Source organism: Capra hircus, chromosome 26 (genome assembly GCF_001704415.2).
Source record: "Capra hircus breed San Clemente chromosome 26, ASM170441v1, whole genome shotgun sequence".
Taxonomy (NCBI): domain Eukaryota; kingdom Metazoa; phylum Chordata; class Mammalia; order Artiodactyla; family Bovidae; genus Capra; species Capra hircus.
The window spans coordinates 29,357,264-29,374,520 of NC_030833.1; the positions used below are offsets into that span (position 1 = coordinate 29,357,264).

Here is a 17,257-nt window from a genome sequence, read left to right on the forward strand (position 1 = left end):
CCAGGGCCAAGGCAAGAAGGCCAGCCTGGATGGGGAGCTTGGTGGCCTTAGCCTCTTGGCTTCATCTGCCATGGTGGCCTCTGGTGGTCCCTCAGGGTGTATGGGATGACCCCAGGGGAGAGAGGGCTGGGTGAGGGGTGGTGGGGAGCCCAGGCAGGCAGGCAGAGGGGAGGGAGGGAAGGCTACTGACAGCAGAACAAATGCTTGTAATTTTATAACCAATCTCAGTGTGTCCATGGGGGGCCATTTGTGCCTCCACTCAGGACCAATCAGCCTGACAGAGCTATGAGTCTGCCTGAGTGAATGTGAGCAGCTCCCCTCCACCCCCAGCACCACTTACTGCAATCTCATTACCCACCCAGCCCAAGACTGGCCAGAGCTGAGGTGCTGCAAGGAAAGAGGACTCAGCCCACGCTGAAGACGACCCAGGCCAGAGCCAGGGCTGGGCTTGTGGCCAGGAGGGCAGCATGGGCACGCCTTAGAGACTCAGGGACTCAGATGGAGGAGGCAGGGAGATGGGCCCAAAAAATGATGAACGTTACGCACCCTGGTTGCTAGGCATGCTGGATACAGGTAGGACACAAACCCCTGCCCTCAAGGGGCCTGTGGTCTGCTAGGGGCCAACAGAAAGGTTGCAGAGGGATGGGCCCTTGGGAAGGCAGAGGAAATGTGAGTGGAGGGTGAAGAGAGGCAGAGCCCCAGAGCTGAGCTGGTACTCGTGGAGGGGTGGGAAGGAGAGGGTAAGAAATGCAGGGAGAGTGAACCAGAGAAACCTCTGGAGTGCATTTAGAGCCTGGGCAAAGAGATGCTGGGCATGGGAGAGAAACACCCAACAGGGGAGAGAGGAGGGTGGCCAGGGAGGGGCTGGCTGGCCAGTGGTGGATATTAAAGGATGGCCTTGCTGGATATCTGGCTCTGGGGATGGCTATGTGCCCATTAGTCTCTCTAATTGTCAAAAATCTAATTTAGTGTCTGAAGCCCAGGCCGGCCTGGGGTTAAATGGAAGGAGGCAGGCCCAGCCATAAATCTGCCCTCCCAGCTGAGGCTCGTGCTAATTCTGCAGTTAAGTGAGGGGGTGAGGAGGGCAGCAAGATGGGACAGGGAAGGTCCTGGCTAGGGGGTAACTCTGACCCTGCATACCAGCCCCTAGGTGCTAAGTCATAGCCAGGCCCTCCTTCTTTACTGAAGGAAGGAGACTTTCCTGGCACTGAGCTGGGCCAGGCAGGGTTAAGTGTCCCAGACCAGAGGAGTCTCAGGGTCTGCATGGCTGGGCTGGAAAAATCCTCAGCCCCTTCTCCTGGACCCACTCTGGGTCTAAGTGGGCTCAGCACTTGCAAAGTGATAGGAAGGTCACATTTCCTAGCCACCTGCTGAGACTTTGGTGAGAAAGAGGGCATAGAGTCACACCATGTGACCAAGTTAGCAGTACTCTTGAGTGATGGGGACCCACGGGGCACTCCTCAGTGGGGAGAACAAACACAATCTGCGGGCTTCTCCTTTCTTGGGCCCTGACTCCAAAGCACCAAAGGAGGTACGCAGGCACATAGGGACTGGGACAGCCTCCCCTACCCAAGGCCTCATTTGGCCTGAGGCAGGGGAGGGCTCTCCACCTGGGCTTGGTAATGACCTCACTCCCCTCAGAGCCACTAATTGAAAGCAAAGGGTGTGGTAGGCGCAGTGGGAGAGGTTGGGGAACTGAGAGGGTTCCCTGAGAGGCTCTGCTTCCGTGGCGGGGAGGAAAAACGATTTCTCCTGGCTTCTGCTTCGTCTCACCAGGCACCCACCCGGCCTCTCCTGCTGCTAACAAAGTACCTTTAATTAGCAGCCTAATAAAATGCTTTTAATTGGCAAGAGCCAATCAGGATGAAGAGAGGTCTCCTCCCTAGTCATTGCTGATGGTGGCAGAGCTTTAGGTTTTGAAGGGGAGAGGGAGTCCAGGCCCAGCACTGCTTTAGGAAACTGATTTCAGGGTGTCTTCCAAGGTGAGCCCTAGACACGTCTTCCTGTGGGGAATGATCTGACTTGGCTTTCAAGGTGAGACCCATAACCCTCGAGGCCCAGCCTCTGCCCAATTCTGGGCTCAGACGTCCAGCCTACAAGCGACCACTGAGCCAATGCCAGTGGCCCCAGTGGTCTCCGCTGACTCCTCCTCGTCTCTCTTCACCCTCAGGAAGAAGACTCCAGTGTGGTCTCGGCAGTGTGGAGAGCTCCTTTTCTTGTTCCTCACATCCCTCATCTGCACAACGTCAAGGTGCACCTGATGCTCTGACATGCTCCTGTTCTAGCAGGGAATAGTTCAGCATCATGGTCCTGTCATCTAACAGCCCAAGAAGGCTGTAATGACCGCAGTTGTCAATCCAGGGACCGTAAGCCAGGGAGCCTGCTCAGGCAGGCAGGATCACCACTACTAAAAGCCCACAGATACAAAACAAGGATGAGTTAATTTTGCCAAAGTTCTTGCTTATGATACCAGAAGGGACAAGGCGAGGGGTCTAGTTGCAACCTGGTACCCACTCCCCTAGGTTTGATTCAAGAAGGGAAGAAGGGTGAGTTTCCCCAGTCAAACCCAGTTTTTATAGCTTGTTGGAATCTCTCTGGAAATTGCTCCCAAATGTGAGCTCTACCATCTCAATTGATCAAATGGGATGCAGGGGAAACCCAAATTTTTTCACCTGATGAGGCAGAAGAAAACTTAAGCTCTGGGCTCAGGTTGGTAGGCCACTATGGTGACCAGCTCCCAAATTAGACATCACCTTGGCTTTAATTCAACATGGAACACTTAATTGTATGCCTGGGTCCCCACATTTACTTATACCATTTGGCCCTGACTCCTCTCAATGTTGTTTTTTCATGTCAGATTTTCTTTAAAAGGTCTCTGTTTACTCCCTCAATTTCTATATTGAAAAAGTCATTGTCCTTTTGATGTTGGGGTAAAGAGACAAGACACCCAGAAAATTCACTTTAATCTTATATTTGTAATTAAGTTACCTTTTTTTTCTGAACAGTTAAAAAAAAACACACTATATTATCATGATTCTAGGTTGTGAACATATCAGTACATTGACTACACATCACCATAACATAATTACAAAAGTCAAAGCAGTCGGTACTGAAGAGTCTAGAGAACAAAGGCTGAGCAAAAGCTCTCAGGGAGGCTCCCACTTGTTGCCAGGCCTGCCCCACAGGTGGAGTCAAGTGAACATCCCTCAGAACAGTCTGCATTGGGCTTCAGTGATCACTGATTTAGGCAAGTGTTAGTGTCCTTGGTACCCAGAGATCTAACCTTTTTTTTTCCCCATCAATGTCCAAGAAAGGGAAAGGGACAGAGGGGAGGTGATGCTTTATAACGCTGTTTACTGCACTGACCTTTGAACACCCACACAACCACAGAACCAATCGGAAGCTAAGGGTGGGCTGGAGAGATGTGGGCAGATGTCATCCACCTCCAGGAAACTTTAGATCATGGGTACTCAATTTCCAACAGAAGAGGTTTCTGGATATCAATGCATTAAGTTCCACCTGAAATCAGGTAGCCATAATCACTTTTTTGGTTTCTCTCCTCAATTTCAAGGATTCTAAAGTCACAAATGAACTACAGGTAAAAACAAGAAGAAGCAAAACTTAGCTTTATTCTACTAAGAGACGGCTGTCTTTTTGGCACAGATTATGTTGAGTCTGTGGATAACGTAAGGGGCTTGTGGTCTGTCAGCGATCAGCTGTGTGGATGAAGTCTGGGGAGATGAACTCAGCCTGCAGGTTCGGGTACACTTGACAGAAGTGAGGGTTACTCTAGAAGGGAAGAGAGGAAGGCAAAGAAAAGCAAGGGCACCTTTTCATGTTCTCCAGATCGTGGGCAGTCTGTTGAACTCAGAGAAATGGAGGAGGAGATCAGAAATGTGGATTAAAGTCATATGGCAAACCTGATCATCAGACAGGTGGTGGGCATCTATCTAAACATCCCCTTTTACACCTGGAAGAACCTTGGATTCCTCCAGAACCAAGTTTGCAGCCTAGCCTCTCTGGCCTGAACTATTCTAGGCAGGAAGGTTTCACCATGTAAGATGCCAAGAAGGTCAACAATACCAAAGTCTATAATTCTAGGGAAGAAAACGCTGCCCTAGTTATTAATATTCTAATATCTCCCCGGCCACTCCACCCAAAGCCCTGACTTTCCACATATAACCAAGTGCTAAGTAACCACAGCTGTTCAAACCAGTGGGTACCAGGAAATGGCAAAGAGTGCATATTTTCTTCTCTTCAACTTTTGGTTTTACAAAAGAAAAATAAAAAGGATTTTTCTTAAGCAGAACACAGAATGATTCAGGGGTCCCAGGATCCTTCCCTAAAACAAGTTATGAGGGCCAGACTTTATTACTTGTCAGTAGAATTCCAGAGTCTGTCTCTGAAATTTCTGGTGAAGAGTCATTGGAAAGAATTTTGCCAAGAGACAAGTGTAAAAGGCCTCCCATTCACAATTCATGTCCACTTTCAAACTGCACACAGGGAAGTCAAAGGATGTTCTCAGCAGTGGAAATACACATACGTAGCAAGGCATGCTGGCTTTGTCCAAGAAGCCCCAGTGTGAACAGAGAACTCACAAGTGCCCACAGAGCAACCGGTGCAGGGGCATGCACATGCTCTCGCCTGCTTTTGAACACGATTCCTCTATCTTTATGAAATGTTGCTGGCAGGCCCACACTGGAATTTTAGTGAGAAGAGACTAATCTACAATGGGGAAGAGCCCAGAGACACCTTCACTTCCTTTTCTACCATTTCTTTGGTGGTGTTAAGACTTTCTTTGTTTCTCTTTTCTTTTTAAAAAGGTCAAACTTTACATTTATTCTAGCCCAGCTGGGGATTAGTGATAATCAATTCCCACTGAAATCATGCAGAGATGGTAAGTGGGATTTACCTTCTCTGGAAATGAACTTCTACTTACCTGATTATTTCTTCTACAATGAACTGGTAAATGACCCCCAGAGCTGAGAAATGTGACTAACTCAAGTTTTTCAGACCACTTAACTTCATTCCCATTTCCAACAGCAGCAGAGGACAACTTGCAGAATATCCTTGATGGAGCTCATGGCTCCAGACTGCAGGGTCCACTCTTGATCTCATTTATGATGTACTGGACAAGCTCCCCAAATGGTCTTAGAAACAACATACCTTACACTGAACCTAGATGGGCGAGCAAAACCCTGGGCACCAATGACTATTCCACAGTTCCACTTCTGAATAGCAGCATATAAGAGAAGGGCTGGTAAAGTTATGGCTACTGGACAATATTTTGAAACAGGTCAAAATCCACTGCCTCTTTAGTGTCTGACCTGGGTGTTTTTCAGGGTGGTCAGCCCTCTGCCTCATCTATAGAAAATCCTTAATCAATCATAATCCATTAATAGTCAAGACAATAGACAAGGAACCCTGATAGTGGCTAAATAGAAGACATTTCTGTAGCATGTGGGTAGTTGGTAAGGGAATTATACTCAGAAAATATTTCCCTGGCAACGACATATCATTACATTGGAAAATATTTTCTCTCTATAACCTGTTACTAAAAGCTTAAAAGCACTCATAAAGCGGGAAAGGGAAAATGCATATGCACAGTCTGCCTCTCACTATGCAAAAACATTCAGTCTGGGCACATTTTGGAAAGAGGATTCCTTCTGGCAAAGTGAGGATGACTTTCTCTCTCCCCGCCTCCCTTGCTGAACTAAAGTGGCCTGTCTAAAGGTCACCTGCTACAGGCTCCCACTGATATTTTACAGCAGCTGGTTATAAGAGGCTTTTCTATTACTCAACTGCGTTGATTAGCAATGGAAACAATGGGCCTGTCAACTGAGCTTCCAAGGGACCCTTGAGACTGCCCTGGGCCTTGCGGCCGTTGATGGGTGTGTCTGTGTCCGATGAAATGGCTGGTGCAGGCCCGCTCCTGACCTGGAAACAAGTGGGGCACACATGGATAGTACTCCCTGAGCTCCTGGATTGGGGGCACACATGCCATCACCTGAAGCTCCTACCGGTCAGCCTTGGCCCTGCTGAAATTCATTTGTTTATGTTGCTCACCAACTGCCAGAGAAATTTTATTGGCTGGGGAGACTGGAGAGTAAAATAAGGCCAGGAGGAGGAAGAAAAGTAAAGAGAAGGCAGTTTCTGCACCATTAATAAACCCTGTATGCCAAACTTCACCCTGATTCTCTCTCTCTGGCAGCTTTGCCTTTTATATATACCAGGTTTGGAAAAGCAGAAGGAAAGTTCTGCAGTGCAAGGCTGAGATGATTAGCTTGATTTTTGAGGGACGATATTTACTGGCCTAAGTGAAAAAGACATCATCACCTTTTAGTCCTGACCACCTGGTAAGCTAGTCTGATCATGGTCTTGGCAAAGAGACAGGTGCTTTGGGTACTCGCAGGCCCTGATAGAGAAATCAGAGACGCGAAGCATTATGCAGAAAGTACCGAGCAACTGGCTCCGGCCATTTCAGTTCTTTCTGTAGGCTGAGCCTTAGCAGTGATTTAAGATGAAGTACAATGCTTTTTATTACACATCTAATTGTTAATGAGAGGAAATGCAATCAGCAACTCCTTTCCACACTCTACATGGAATCCAGGAGACTGCTGAGTCCAGAAAAGATGTGGCCATTGATGGAGCCCAGGAAATTTCTGCGACCTCCCTTCTGGGGGTGGGGGTGGGGTGTGTAACAAGGGGAAGAGAGAAGAGTTGCAAATATGATGAGTCCCATGTTTGAGAATCCATTGCTGCCACAAAGGGTCACTTGTGGCCAAAACCTGGGTTTGAAATTTTGACTGAAGAGCATTTTAACTCTTCTAAGTATTGCATTTCCTCATTTGCCTCATGATAACTGAGGATACTTTCTTCATACTTTTTCTTCTCAGGTGGAGCAGAGAAACATGTTGAAGGTGAGTGGGACAGCAGGGAGCAAGAGGGACAGAAACAGAGAAAGAGATGGAAGGAAAGAGGCCCAGATCTTCCAGGGTGTATATTCTTGTTTCCTTTCTTTCTTGCCCCAGAGCCTACACAGACAGTTGCCTCCTCCTAAGCACAGTGGGGCTGGGGCAGGTCCTGCTGGGTGCTGGGCACGCCTGCAGTTTACAGGGAGACACTGGGTGCTGTCTGGCTTGAAGCTGCATCTCCCGTCCCTTAGAAGTGGCTCTCTCCCAGTTGGCTACACAGGGAAACTAGTTCTTCTGCTTAACAGCAAAGCAAGAGAGATTCTGGCAAAACACTAAATATATTTATAAGTCATCTTTGTCTGGAACCAAACGAGGAAAAAACAGGTGCTGAGGGGAAAGGAGGGGAGGTGAGGTTTAAAAGTTCCAATCATTCACAAAAGATAAAAGACATCTTCTGATAGCAGCACGGAAGAAGTCAGCTGTGCTGAGTAGACCATCCCGGGTCGACTGCAGACCAACTGTGTCCCAATAGGAGTCTTAAAGCCCCGCTCCTCAGCTAGTCCGGGGAAAGTGGGTGGTGGTTTGATTGTTACTGTTGTTGCTCATCCTGGTATTGGCAGATATGTTAAATACCGCAACTTTAATGAGTCCTGTGTGGAAACAGAGCACAGAGTCATTAGTCCCTTTTCCTGTATTTCTCACTTTCTCTAAGAGGAAAAGAATATTAAACTAGCTGTCAACTGGGAGAAAGGCTCAGAGGTCCTTCCTAACACCTGCTCTCTGTCCATGCCACACAGAAGTTTCTGTCAAAGGCTACAAGGCCTGTCTGGGGGCTCAGCAGGGCTCACTGACATGCTCAGGACTCTAAGTGCTCATGCAGAGTGACTCTGATGTTTAGAGACTAACAGTGACTATGGTGGGTGTAGCACTGAGCTTCCACCTGCTTCCTATAATGGTAGAGCAGGTGAGGACAGCTCTGAGGTTTAGGCCTTAGTGGCCATGAATGCAGTATGCCACTAAAAAAAAAGCGGGGGAGAAGGGTGAAGCTCTCTGGCTGCTTGGCTGGAGGGCACTGGTAGTGTAGATGAGGGGAGAGCCTGAGTGTTAGATGTGTGCCCCAGAAGCGCCCCTGGTACCGTCAAGGACAGGTGTGTAGGTAGTGACTGGAAATGTGGCCTAGAGATTAAGGCAGAGGTTGGGACTACACATACAAATTGGAGATGAGAGCTGAAGCTTTGGGGAGAGATAAGGGAGCCAAAGAAAGGAACTCAGGTAAGGAAGAAAAGCCTGAGACAGACTCTTAGGGGATGTCTAAGTTTCAGGAGTGAGACAAAGGAGGAAATGTAAACAATCAGAGAGCCAAAATGCCACTGAAATCTGAGGAGGATAATATTTTGGCAAAAGGAAGGGATACCTATATGACAATTTCAATATTGCTACTAATTAATGGTTACTTTTTTATTGAGAGTCTGTTACGTGCTAGGCACTGTGCTAAGCACTAAGGTTTCTACGCATAACATTTGATTCTCACAACAGCTCTGCGTGGTAGGTATTACAATTCTCAAGGAAACCAAGGCTCGGGGAAGTTGTTTGCCCAAGGGCACATGGCTAGGATTCTCACCAAGCCTGCCTCTGTGCCTTGGCTGAGAAAGCGGCACATCCTCTGTGAGAGAAGTGAGTACTGAATGAAGCAAGGCTTAAAACACTCTGTTCAGAAGAACCACTGCAGAAAGATATGCAGAAGAGTGTACTGAATGTGTGCTTCTGCCACAAGAACAGAGGCAAGTATAGGAAATGAGAAATCACAATAACGGCAGTATTTCCCAGTAGCTAGTACAGTTTTCCCAAACCAGTGATGACCTATATCTGACCTGCTCAGGACCATCAGGTATGATCTGAGTGTCCCAGGGATATAGGTTAAGATGAACATTAGGATCTTCTTCTGCCCCAGAGACAGGACAGAGACTTGAGTGGGAGAATATCGGAATTCTCACCAACTCCAGAGCTACTTCCAAGGTCAAAAAACAGTTGGAGGGGGCAGGGAATGCAGATAAGGGGGATGGAGAAAAGCTACCTTTTATAATCAAATGACACTGACAAGAGCTATGAGAAGGCAGCCTTGTGTGCTATTTTGCCAAGGGATTCTTTTCTTTCCAACATCAGATTATCTACTTGGGTTAAAGGGTCTCCACTGTAGGTACTAGAGTAATCTGGGAATTACAAAGCCATAGGCTTTGGGGTCAATACTCTTAGTTTTGAAACTGATTTAAATCTCATTTTATTTCCTTAACAATCCGACTAGGTGACTGAGGCAGGAATATTAGTTCTACTACACATGGATCATCGAGGTCTAGCTCAAGAATTATCTAAGGACCGAAGCTGGTTACCTCAATCAAGGGCAGCATCCGGTGTGCAGCCCAGCCCTGTCTCATGGTGTCAGTTTCTGTATTATAGGACTTGGAGTTAGAAAGGGCATGAGAAGGCTCCATGAACTCACAATACCTTACAGCCAGTGTTCCACTGCTTACCCTCAGTGCTATGTACACAATTCTTTTTCATACCTGGGCGAGTCTGAGGTCAGTGTATGAGTATTTATCTGGAGATATAGGTGTATGTTCGAGAAGGGGAGCGGGGGGGCTCAGCTTGGGCAGCTGGATCATTTAGGAAGTCCCAGATGAGGATTGTGTCATCATGTGAACTACTGACAATCTGGAATTCATCAAACTGGAGTCGGAAAACTCTTCCAGAATGCTCCTAAAGAAGCAGAAACAGAACTTTTGAACTATTCAAAATTAAAAAAAAAAACACAAATTCAGCAACATGTCAAAAGGAGTCTATAGAAAGGCTAAAGCTGATAGTCTTCTTGACCATTTCAAGAATACAAATAAAAATCTTAATCTGGATTAAAGGCAGGATATAAAAGTCAAATATTGGGTAGCTGATTTCATATACAGTCAAAGTAATATTCACTGGAGCTGACACATGTCAAACAGTACACGAGTTTCTCATTGCTAACTCTCCTAGACTTTAGCCTCAATGAGAACATTCCTCAGTACCTCTCAGGCTTCCTCCTCTTCTCTGTATCTCTAGGATTCTATTACAATCATAGGCCAAGGGCTGATGAGCAATAAGCAGTACTGTGTTGGTATGTATTTATCAATTAACTATCCCCAATTTGTAAAAGCATTTCCACATTTTACAGTCTAAAAATTTCTATCCTAGCTAATTTCAAGCTAGCTATCTTGAGTTCAACCAGCTTGCAGAATTCATGAAAATGTAACAACTGGCTCTAAGAAGCAGGTATAAACCTGTTTCACTTACAATAATGTCAAGTTTCATCTATGTTGTAGCGTATGACAGCATTTCCTTTCTTTTAAGGCTGGATAATATTCTATTCTATTCTCTCTCTCTCTCTGTGTACATACACACACACACACACAGAGGAACTGGGCTTCCCTGGTGGCTCAAATGGTAAAGAATCTGCCTGCAACGCAAGAGACCCAGGTTCGACCCCTGGGTTGGGAAGATCCCCTGGAGAAGGGAATGGCTACCCACTCCAGTGTTCCTGCCTGGAAAAGCCCATGGACAAAGGAGCCTGGTGGGCTATATATCCATGGGTTCACAAAGAGTCGGACACAGCTGAGCGACTAAGCATACATACTGTTTTCCATGAAGGCTGCACTATTTTACATTCTTTACAAGATGTAAATGAGCTCACGAGATACATGATCATCTGTGTTCATAAGACATATTGGTTGACATATCTGTAGTTTTCTTTGTTTGGTTTCAGGATTAGGGTAATGCCAGCCTCACATAATTAGGTAGGAAATATTCACACTGCTTTTATCTTCTGGAGGAAAGGATAGAGCATTGGTATAATTTCTTCCTTAAACATTTGGTAGAATTCATCAGTGAGCCCATATGGGCTTGGTGCTTTCTGTTTTGGACAGTTATTATTTATTCTATTTCTTTAATAAGGCTAGGTCTATCCAGAATGTTTATTTCTTCCTAAGTTGTGGAATATTGTATCTTTCAAGGGATTGGTCCATTTCATCTGGATTATCAGTTTGGAAGGCACAGAATTGTTCATAGCATTCCTTTATTATAATCCTTTTAATGTCTATGGGATCTGTAGTGATACAAAGTTTAATATTCAAAACTCAATGTATTCAAAAACATAACAATTAACAGAATACAGGTGAAAACCACACTGACCAACTTGACAGATGCACATAAAAGCATTTAACTAAACCCTGCTGCTGCTGCTGCTAAGTCGCTTCTGTCGTGTCTGACTCTGGTGCGACCCCATAGACGGCAGCCCACCAGGCTCCGCCATCCCTGGGATTCTCCAGGCAAGAACATTGGACTGGGTTGCCATTTCCTTCTCCAATGCATGAGTGTGAAAAGTGAAGTCGCTCAGTCGTGTTCGACTCTTCACGACCCCATGGATTGCAGCCTACCAGGCTCCTCTGTCCATGGGATTTTCCAGGCAAGAGTACTGGAGTGGGTTGCCATTGCCTTCTCCCAACTAAACCCTATTCACTCCTAATAAAAGTTCTGTATTCTAGGAACTGGAAGGAATCTCCTAATCCTAGCTAACATATATCTATATAAAATGGTAAAAGACCAAATACCTTTTCCCAAAGATAAGGATATCCATTCTTACCAACTGTTTTGAGCACTGTACTGATGGTCAATACAACAAAAAAAAAAAGAAAAATGAGAAGTATGCAGATTGGAAAAGAAGAAGTGTATCTATATATCTTGCAATGAACAATCCAGAAATGAAAAATCTTAAATATAATTTATAATAGCATTAAAAATAAGAAATACTTATGGATAAATATGACAAAAGACATATAAAACCTTTACATTGAAAGCTATAAAACGTTGCTGAGAAATTTAAAAAGGCCTAAATAAGTGGTCTTTATTGAGAAGAAGATTCAGTGTTGTTAAGGGAAGGAGGGATTACTACGTAATCGTGGGCATGAGGATATAGTCACTCTTTGGTTGGCATGATGTCACTGTTTGTATATATGTCAAAATTTATTAAGTTGCATTTTACTTTAAATATGTCCATGTTATTGTATGTCAATTATATCACAATTAATCTATTAAAAAAAACTTAGACAACTCAATAAATAAATGAGGATGAGATTTGAAGACACTTCAAAAGAAGATAAGCACAGGAAAAGATGTTCTCATACCATTAGCTATCACAGAAAGTCAAATTAAAACTACATACCCACCCAAGTAGCTGTAATGTTTTTAAAAACTGACAAAACCAAGTCCTGTCAGGGATGTGGAAAAATAGGACATTGACACATTGTTAGTGGAAATGTGAAATGGTTTCCCCAAGTGCTACTTTGGGAAATAGCTTGGTAGTTCCTTTTAAATTTCAATGTATATTCAGAAATCATACTTCTAGATATTTACCCAAGAGAAATGAAAGAAAAAAACGTTCACACAAAAGCCTCTATTGGGATGTTTCCAGTATCACAAAGACTGAAAACATTCCAAAAATGTCCTTAAACTGGTAAATGAAGAAAGAAATTGGTTCATCTACACAAGGGAATACCACTCAGCAATAAAAAGGAACAAAGTATTAACACATGCAACAATGTGAATCAATCTCAAAAGAAGTGACACAAAAGAAAAATGCAAAAAGCTACATAAATATGGGCTTCCCTGGTAGCTCAGCAGGAAAGACTCTGTCTGCCAATGTAGGAGACATGGGTTTGATCCCTGGTCTAGGAGATCCTACCCGCTGTGGAGCTCCTAAGCCTGTGTGCTGCAACTACTGAGTCTGTGCTCTAGGGCCTGGGATCCGCAACAACTGAGCCTGCGCACGGCAACTACCGAAGCCCATGTGCCTAGAGTCCATGCTCCACAACAAGAGAATCCACAGCAATGAGAAGCCTGAGCACCACAACTGGAGAGCAGCCCACTCGCTGCAACTAGAGAAAAAGCCCACGCAGCAGTGAAGACCTAGCACAGCCACGATTAAATATAAATAAAATTCTTTTCAAAAGCTACATTAATATAATTTTATGTGACACTTATAAGACAGCAAAACTACAGGGATAGTAGCTAGGGGTTGAGGAGAGGGGATTAATATGAAGGGGTATCATTTTTAAGGTGATGAAACTGTTCTATATCTTGAGTATGGGGTTTACAAAACTGCAAATTTCTATGCAAAATATATAGAAGTACACGAAAAAAAGGAACAAATTTTCCTGTATGTAAATTATAGTTCAAAAATCAAATGAACGTCTACAGTAAAAAAAACTGTATGTGAATCATGCAGGTAAAACAGGTCTAGTGCTAAAAGAATGAGCTTTACATTCAACAAGGAAGACAAAAGTATTGCTCTCTTCTCCAGAGCAGAGGCTGCCTAAAGTGCTGAGAGGCAGGATTCAGGATGGGCTTCAAATCCTTGCTCTCACCTTTTCCTGAGTTGTGCAGAAGATTCTGTCCTCCATGATACCCCACCTACTCTTTCTGTTATGGAAGCAGCTTTCAAACCTTGGGGCCATTTTCTGATCTGGGCCTTTGGCTAACACCACGAAAAGAACTTGGTGCTTTCAAGGTGACATTCTTCCTTCTAAGTCCTGTCTTTCTCTAAATGTCAAGATGTTTGGGCCAGGGGGTATAAGAGAATAAAAGAGACAGGATTCAAATTGCTGGAGGCATCATTCCTTAAATGGGAAGTGAACTCAGGGGCGGATCAGGGGGTTCGTGCAGGCTCCCGTGGCACTTTTTGCAGGCACAGGTGTGCAGGTCCTCAGATTCTGGACAGGTTCCAATTTGAGTCATTATGTTCTCTCTCCCCAAGTACCCCCTACTGTTTCTAGTGGATACAGAATTCTTATTCACTTCCTGTACTAAACTGTTGTGTAGGGTTGCTGTGCAGCTGTTGAACAGCTGCCACATTCTTCTCCATACACAGTCTCTAAAGCACTTTTGGATGAAAGGCAGCTATATAAACATATTTTATTGTCAAGTACTGGTTGCCTTTCCACTTAGTAGTAGACTTTGTGAGGTTCTAACTATCAAATCCAGATCTGTATTCCACAGCACATCTATGTTAATTTCTTCCCTTTCCTGCTCCTCAAACCCCTCTAAACAATAAGGCTCTTACCACAAGGGTCCGTAGACAAAGAGTTCCTGCAGGCGCACGAGGGTCCAAGGCAGCTACAAGATCCCACACTTTAATTTTTCTAAAGATCAAAAAGGGGACCAAAATCTTAATAAAAAGCAAAATTAAAGGAACACAAGAAAAACAGCAAGAAGTCATGGCAATAAATATATATGGTGAAGATAGTTGATACGATAAATGCAGCTCACAGGATATATAAAAACGTTTTTGATTTGGAGACTCAGTTCATGCATTCATTCTTGGGTAGAGGTTATTAAGTCTTAAAAGGGGAAAATGTATGTGATTAACCTAAAAACAAGAAATAGGTTAGCTTTAAACAAACTGAAGAGAGTGAACAGTGAAGTCACACCATACTTTGGGGCCAAAAGGCGTTCTTAGGTTAGCTTTAAACAAACTGAAGAGAGTGAACAGTGAAGTCACACCATACTTTGGGGCCAAAAGGCGTTCTTATATATTAGAACTCTTAATAGTAGATGAGATCACTTAGACCCAGAAACCTATAACTCTGAGGCATTTTTTTTCTGGTCAATTCTGACAGTGGCCCAGGTCACACATATCAGAGGACTGGGGTCCATGTAAGACTCTGAGTTGATATAAGCACTATTTAAATAAGAAAAGTTAAGCCCTTCTATGAATCAATTGTATGTCCTGTATCCTCAAGGTAAGTAACAGACAAAACCCAAGAAAAGGGTACAGATCAAAACCAGGGCAGTAAGAAAAATACAACCTTGGACTTAGCTGAAACATGTAGTCATACCCCCAACAACTTCCCAAGGGTCTGACAGTGACGGCTGACTCAAAGCAGAGGAAATGGGTCTGTTAACACTTACTGCTGCTTGAATCGTCTTAATGAATCAAGTATAGCCAGCTCGTAAACTAAGATAAAGTTGTAAGTTAGTTTCTGATATTTTTGAAAAGCTGCCAATATTTGAACTGTGGCCTTCCCATCCTCCACATCAGGCACCCTGATGAGAAGAAATGACAGAGAGCATTTCATAAGTGAGTTCTCTCTTGTAAGAATATACTATGTGCTCATTAGCGTCGCTGGATGTGGGATCCATCCACAACATGAACGGAGTCTGTAACCACTGGAAAGTAGACTGAAGGAAAGTAAAGATTATTTAATGCACTGTGACTGAAATGCCAGCAGTATACTAAGCCCCCTCCAAAGATACTATCCTCCAACATTTCAATTTTATTAACAAGTCACTATTTTATATCCATATCCTGATATACTAGGGTTTATCCAGTTCTCTGCTTTATAGGGCAAAATAAATATATGAAAAAAATCCAAAATACTAATGAAAATCACGAGAAAACAAGTATAATTAAATGACTGGGAAGATTATTTGGAAAAGAGTGAACAAAGGAGATGTGAATATATGGATTAGACACAAGAATACTGTATCAGATTCTTTCTGTGATATCTATAATCTTTTGGAGACAAGGAAAGGCTATGTTTAACATTCTAAGGCAGGGGGGATTAAGAGAACTTTTAAAAACCCTGTCAGCACACTCACCCATCATAGGCTCCACTGACTATCCTCTTGTTATCAAATCGAATACAGCGCACCAATTCCTCATGGCCTTCTAACACTCGTAAGCATGCACCACATTCTATGTCCCATAATCTGAAAGAGAACATTGAGTGGAGTGAATTTCCATGCATTCTTTTCTAAGCTTGAAATGTTATAACAACATACATCGTATGTCTTTTAAAATATCCAAAATATAAAAACCAATCAACACTCATATACAAATATATTACTTTCAGTGTAATTTATTTACTTTCTGCCATAGAAGCAGAAAAATGTACGATTTAAGTTCAAATATGTTGTAAATATTTTTAAAGCATCAAGCTTCATATAAACCTGTAATCAGGGTCACCAAGGAATATAAAAGATGAATTTAATGTACACAGTTGCCTAAGAAGGAAAGGGCCAAGCCAAGAAACATAATATTTCTGGAAACCACAATTAAATAAGAATGAGATACAGGAACGGTGACATCCTGCTCTCACAAAATATGTGTACCTCTATCACTGAGGACACCCTCAGCTTTCACCCCACTGTTCAGGACAGTTTTTCTCATATAATGGAAATGCAAAGTAAGTTCTCAAAAATTTTTATATACCAATTTAAATTATGTATGCCTTCTGACCAATCCACATGATTTCTAGGAATGCTAATTTCCTTAGATATAACAATGTCTGTCTGTCGTTTTTTCAATGGCTTTTTCATTCCCTTAGCACTTCTTTGAAGGAGGGGAGAGGGTTGATAAATCTTTCAAATTCTATGCATATGTGTGTCATTCATTTTCATGAAGGGAAAACACCGAAAAGTACTTCAATTTGAGGATTCTTCATAAGTTGTTCATAATTTCGAAGGCTGGTAGGTCCCTGACCCATTATGTAATGCTAAAAAACCCAAAATTGTACAACTTCTAGTAGGGGAACAAATCTATTTTCTTTTTTTAAAAATACTGGCAAAGAGAAAAGCCCTTTAGCTATTTATTAGCACTTATCAACTGCAGACAGGAGAAATTTAGAGAAGGGCCTTCAACCTCCATTTTTATTTCTCTTGCTCACTTCCTCATTCAAGAAGTTCCTTTTAAATAGGTCTATCTGGTGATAAAACTACTACAGGAAGGAAACACATCAACAAAAGGCTTTGCTGTGCGGTCTCTCTGCTTGGGGCAAACTTTTAACCTGTAAGAAGCCACAGAAAACTGAAAAATGTATTATTATAAACAGAACACAGTCGACAATTCCTTTGGTCTGTGCACAAACAATAAATGGCAGGATAAGAGTGATCCCTTCTGGGCAAGGGCACCTGCTGCTCACCTGATTGTGTTGTCAGATGAGCCACTCACGACCAGCCTGTCTCTGTACTGCAAACAGGCAATTCCGCGTTTGTGTCCATTTAAGGTCCGTACAAATTCACAAGTACTTGTGTTCCACACCTGAAACAGAAATGTCATTTGGCAGTTGATTTGGTGCTTTTATTAGTAAAATCTATGGCAACTGCAGTTTTAGGGAAGCAGAAAATGGGACTGAACTAGCAGGGGAAATTCAATGTCTTAAACCAATCCAAGTCAAATCCCAGATGACAAGTTTAATTCACAGTAATATAGGGCTAATTTGTAGCTGGTTGCTATCATATGAGAAATCCTCAGGTTGATGTCC

At 43.5% G+C, this 17,257-nt stretch overlaps 1 protein-coding gene across 5 annotated transcripts in view; it reads right to left on the bottom strand.

Annotated features, from left to right (window-relative positions):
* Window positions 2,947–17,257, bottom strand: part of BTRC (beta-transducin repeat containing E3 ubiquitin protein ligase) — a 182,628-nt gene continuing 168,317 nt past the window's right edge. For all 5 annotated transcript variants that reach the window (XM_018041149.1, XM_018041148.1, XM_018041147.1 and 2 more), the window contains 5 exons: window positions 16,916–17,034; window positions 15,594–15,704; window positions 14,056–14,134; window positions 9,476–9,668; window positions 2,947–7,564 (listed from right to left, as the gene is read on the bottom strand). In XM_018041149.1, the coding sequence (XP_017896638.1) occupies window positions 9,507–9,668; window positions 14,056–14,134; window positions 15,594–15,704; window positions 16,916–17,034 (471 nt within the window). In that variant the 3' untranslated portion in view covers window positions 2,947–7,564; window positions 9,476–9,506. The remainder of the gene's footprint in view (window positions 7,565–9,475; window positions 9,669–14,055; window positions 14,135–15,593; window positions 15,705–16,915; window positions 17,035–17,257) is intronic.